This window comes from Adiantum capillus-veneris, chromosome 23, assembly GCF_014529385.1.
Source record: "Adiantum capillus-veneris isolate H3 chromosome 23, ASM1452938v2, whole genome shotgun sequence".
Lineage (NCBI taxonomy): Eukaryota > Viridiplantae > Streptophyta > Polypodiopsida > Polypodiales > Pteridaceae > Adiantum > Adiantum capillus-veneris.
This window is the reverse complement of record NC_140953.1, coordinates 87,788,050-87,792,386: the sequence shown is the minus strand read 5'-3', so window position 1 is coordinate 87,792,386 and position 4,337 is coordinate 87,788,050. Positions and strand designations below refer to the sequence as shown.

The following is a 4,337-nucleotide window of genomic DNA, read 5'->3' as shown; positions in this document are numbered from 1 at the left end:
GAACTTGGGAATAACGGCGGGCCACTAGAAGTGGAACTGGATATCTTTGTAAGCCCCTGAGAAAGAAAGTTACCTACCAACCCGATTAACCCAGAAAACTGCAGACATACCTAATTGTCAAAAGGGCCCCAAGTCTCTGCTAAGCTACAAAACTCCACAGCTCAGCAGCCATGCCAATGGATCTTTACCTTCTTTGTGCAGATGCAAATAACCGTAACCCAAGTCCTTATCTCGATAGCATTAGAACCGATTCTTTCTATAGATACTGATGGAAGAAAGCAATTGAGATCTGTATATATTTATGGAGATGGAGAAGCTCCATCCAATTGAATGGTTGTTTGTCATGCAGACTATGTGTAAACCCCTTGTTGATGTCAAGAAGGGGCAAAAAAGGAGTACATGGCGCTCCAAAAAGTAGCACATGAGTTTGTGAAAAAATGGATTGTCAAGAGGCTCTGATGGACCAGCCTCAGAAAAACCCCTTGCAAGGTGTTGCATTAGGGGTAACTCTCATCAATGGTTATGACATCCAAATTCAGATGTAGAGCTCATTGAGATTGTCAGCAAATGCAGCAAGTCCCCCGCGCCCCCCCCCCCGCTTCGTCCCTGTCCCTTTTCTCCCTCGGCCGGCCCCATTCAATGCTTGTAGGAATAGAGACTGCTTCGACTGCCCAAAAAGTGAGGTATCCAAGGCTTGCCACCAAATCAACCAAAAAAGTTTCACATGATGTGCTTTTTGACTCCCTTGGTTGCCAACCACCAATCCTACCAGTTCAACAAGCTTGCTGAAGCTTTTGCCAAGGTGGACGAGCAGATGTGATCTTTTCATGCATTCGACGAAAGCATTGCGGCCTCATCACCTTCCATCCTATCCTTTTCCTCAGCCTATCATGAGCGATCAAGTACTTCTCGAGGCCCATGTCTACCAACAAAGTCTCCTCAATGGCACTTGTTGCTAGTAACGTGCACGTCCATCCAGCTTGTAACCTCACCTTTGATAGGCTTTCTGATAGAGAGAGTCTTTTTATATCAAGGGCAGCTACCAAGGCCACCATCAGTTTACCCAGCTCAGGGTTGCTGCAATTGGTTTCTGCAGGGTCGATCACTGTAGTGTCCTTAAGATTTACCAGCAATGCTGCAGTGACAATACCCAAATTCTCTGTGTTGTCATGTTCTCTATGTATGGGCCTATCATCAGACAATGATGTCGGCTCGTCAGCGGATAAATCTAAATCCTGGTAACTTCTGATGTCTGGACTCTGGTCTATGATCAAAGGAGGCAACAGTTCGACGGCCTTTAATGTGTTTGACACGATCCATGGATGCTCTGCATAAAGCAAATAAAGATGAGTGTTAGACAGTGAAATGAACAGAAAATTAATTGCTTTCAGGCAACCATGATGTGCCAGGGAAATGTGGATGTGACTTCATCTCTCTAAATCTTGACAGAAAAGAAGTAACACGAGCCACACTTTGACCATAGTTTCACATATAAGATCCAGTAATTTGCCAATATGCACATGACACATGGTTGCCATATGGACAAAACTACCCATGTACAAATAGATCTATAACTGATTATGTTTCATAAGACTTCATAAGACTCTTGGGAAAACCCTATAACTGGATGACATTGTTGCATACCTAATGCTTGAGCAGGAGTGCATCTCAGTTTCACATCAACACATAGCATTTGAACTATCAAGTCTTTGGCAGATGCCGAAATCTTTTGCCATGGTTCGGATGTTAAATCAAGCTGACCCTCTTGAATTGCAGTGAAGATGCCCTCTTCTGTATGTCCCCAGAAAGGGGGCACACCACTAAGTAACACATACAGTATCACTCCCGCACTCCACATGTCGACCTCCTCCGAATATTCACCGCACAACACTTCCGGGGCCATGTAGTAAGCACTTCCAGCCATGCCAGAGAACTTTTGCCCTGCATCATCAGCAAAATTAGTTTCGCAACTGAGTTAAAAACATTCGACGCTCATCGTGTTGAAAAGAGACTTCAGATCACATACCTGGAGAGAATTCTAGTGCAAGGCCAAAGTCAGCAAGCTTGATGTCCGACTCATCGGAATCGTCAACAAAGAGGATGTTCTCTGGCTTGACATCCCGGTGCATGATCCCCATGTTATGACAGAACTGCAAAGTTTCCAGCAAGCTCTTCATCAGACAAGCGGCTTGGGCCTCTGGATAGCATTTCTTTTTTACAATCCTGTCAAAAAGCTCTCCACCACTGCATAGCTCTATTATCAGATGCACAAATGCACAGTCCTCAATGACATCATGTAGCCGAACAAAGTTGCACCTTGTCGTTGCAGAGGCACCATCCATATGATTAGATAAGTGTCTCATAATGTTGATTTCGCTGACCACATCCTTGATGTCGTGGATGGTACGGAGAAGGAGCTTGGAAATCGATTTGCACGCAAAAAGAGTGCCCGAAGTGCGGTTTGCGCACCTGCGAATGATGCCAAACTGACCACGACCCAACTCAGGACCAAGCTCGTAGAGGGCAGCCAAATCAGACGGTGTGCGAAAGGGCAGGATGGGCGCAAAACGTGTGGCATGGCGCTTGGGAGGGGTGGCACCATCAGCTGCTGAGGGAAGGCGCTTCATCATGTTGGGCATAACGCAGGGAGAAGGAGAGGGTAAGAATGAGGAAAGGGAAGGTTCCCCAAAGCTCAATAAATTCAGGCAATTTCCCATGCGGGCGATTCTCTACACATACACGCACAATCAGAGTGCACAGTGCAGAGACGTGCTGGAAGAAACTCACAGAAACGTGAGAGAAATTGCCCGCAACCCTGTGAGATTCGCCATCATGGGTACTCCCTTGTCTTCACCATTCAGTGTCACACAGCGTTTTGCGCGTACGACTTGTGTGTATGTACGATACGCGTGTGTGTCTTCACGCGCGCACCCTCGAGTCCATCTTCTTCTCGCCCATGCAACAAGATGCAGTGACCCACCACTTTGCACAACCCACATTGCAATTCAGCCACGTTTCTCGCAAGCCAGGCTTTTGGCCTGGATATATCATTTTATCATTTATGTCATAAAACCTTTTGGACACGCCAGGCAATCCATACACACTTTTTAAATGGGTCAATCCTCACAATGGGACTTTGGAAGCTGTTCAATTTCAACCTCTAGACTAGAGCTTTTTTGGCCTGGTTATATGCACCCCCTCATGAGTCGTTGATGACCAAGAGCCTAGAGGGACAGTTGTATACTAGTTTGTGTCTTTGATAACAGTGCATCACCATGTCAATTTGGAGTAGGAAAGCTATTGTCAATCGTGTTGTTTGCTTTCATATGACAAAGTAGAGTGTTGAAGGTCAAGCTTGTTATCTATCTATTTTGTAAATAAAACGAGGGGCTTTAAGCACGCACGATATGATTCAATCCCTACAATATGCGGGTGCAATCATGTAAAACTAGGTGATGTGAAGCATTAGATTGCAAAAGAAACAAGGTGAGGGACCACGAGGACCTGCTACTACTATCTGTAGGAGGAAGTTAAGATACCGTCCACCGTCCAATCCAACAGGAAGTTAAGATACCGTCTGTGGAGGGTGAGAACTCGCAAGACGGCACTGGGCAGGAGCCTCAACACGAGGTCTAGACAAGACCTGCCTGCAAGTGTAAGATGGACCCGGGCGGGTGCTATGCTCTAAATATTCTTGTGAAGGTGCTTTAGTATGTTTGGACATGCGCGCTTGTACGTGCAAGCGCGCAAGATGCACCCTCGCATGCACCCAAACATATGCATCACTTCATTTTCTCCCGAGAACAACCAAGTAGAAGCATGCATATGTACAACTCTGCGTAGCCAAATCGAAGCAGATTTGAACTATGTGAAAGCAACCACATCTTTAATTTTTCACAGTTTTCAAATAACCAGGCATAACCATGTATGTTGTGGATATTCCATTGTATCCGCGTGGCAGTAATCTTGAGCACTGCAGAAAAAGAACTTACGTCAACAAAAGGGCCATGCCATGGCGTGCGGCGTCCTTCTTGAGAATAGCCCATGTATCCTTCACCAAGGCCTCTTGCTTGTTGGTGAATTCCACTCTCACATGCACTGTTGTGCTCAAATGCTTGCACACCACATGCGATAGAACCTGTCTGGTCATGATGATGGATTTAAATATGCCCATCCCCTCATCGTATCTTGCTGCCCACCTCAAATCGACGCAGGGTACAAACCTTTCTGCACCGCCATTCAGTGCTTTCCCATGACTTGAATACGAATTATATGCAAAAGTGTTGGTAAAATAAGCAGGTGTGATCTCTCTCTCTCTCTCTCTCTCTCTCTCTCTC

General features: G+C 45.9%; 1 protein-coding gene across 1 annotated transcript; it reads right to left on the bottom strand.

Moving 5' to 3' along the window:
* Window positions 1-271: 271 nt before the first annotated feature.
* LOC147428122 (calcium-dependent protein kinase 26-like) lies at window positions 272-2,854 on the bottom strand. Its single transcript, XM_086496554.1, has 3 exons — window positions 2,027-2,854; window positions 1,645-1,941; window positions 272-1,327 (listed from the first exon to the last, which is right to left on the bottom strand). Exons 1-3 carry the CDS (start codon window positions 2,715-2,717, stop codon window positions 774-776), a joined length of 1,542 nt encoding a protein of 513 aa, XP_086352680.1. The 5' UTR covers window positions 2,718-2,854; the 3' UTR covers window positions 272-773.
* Between the last annotated feature and the right edge of the window lie 1,483 nt (window positions 2,855-4,337).

What these genes read in the sequence shown, in the direction of transcription:
- LOC147428122 (XM_086496554.1), bottom strand. Translation starts at nt 2,717, where the DNA reads ATGGGAAATTGCCTGAATTTATTGAGCTTTGGGGAACCTTCCCTTTCC. An exon ending in TGCACTAGAATTCTCTCCAG is followed by an intron (nt 1,942 to 2,026) that starts GTATGTGATCTG and finishes CTGATGATGCAG; the next exon opens with GGCAAAAGTTCTCTGGCATG. An exon ending in CACTCCTGCTCAAGCATTAG is followed by an intron (nt 1,328 to 1,644) that starts GTATGCAACAAT and finishes TGCTTTATGCAG; the next exon opens with AGCATCCATGGATCGTGTCA.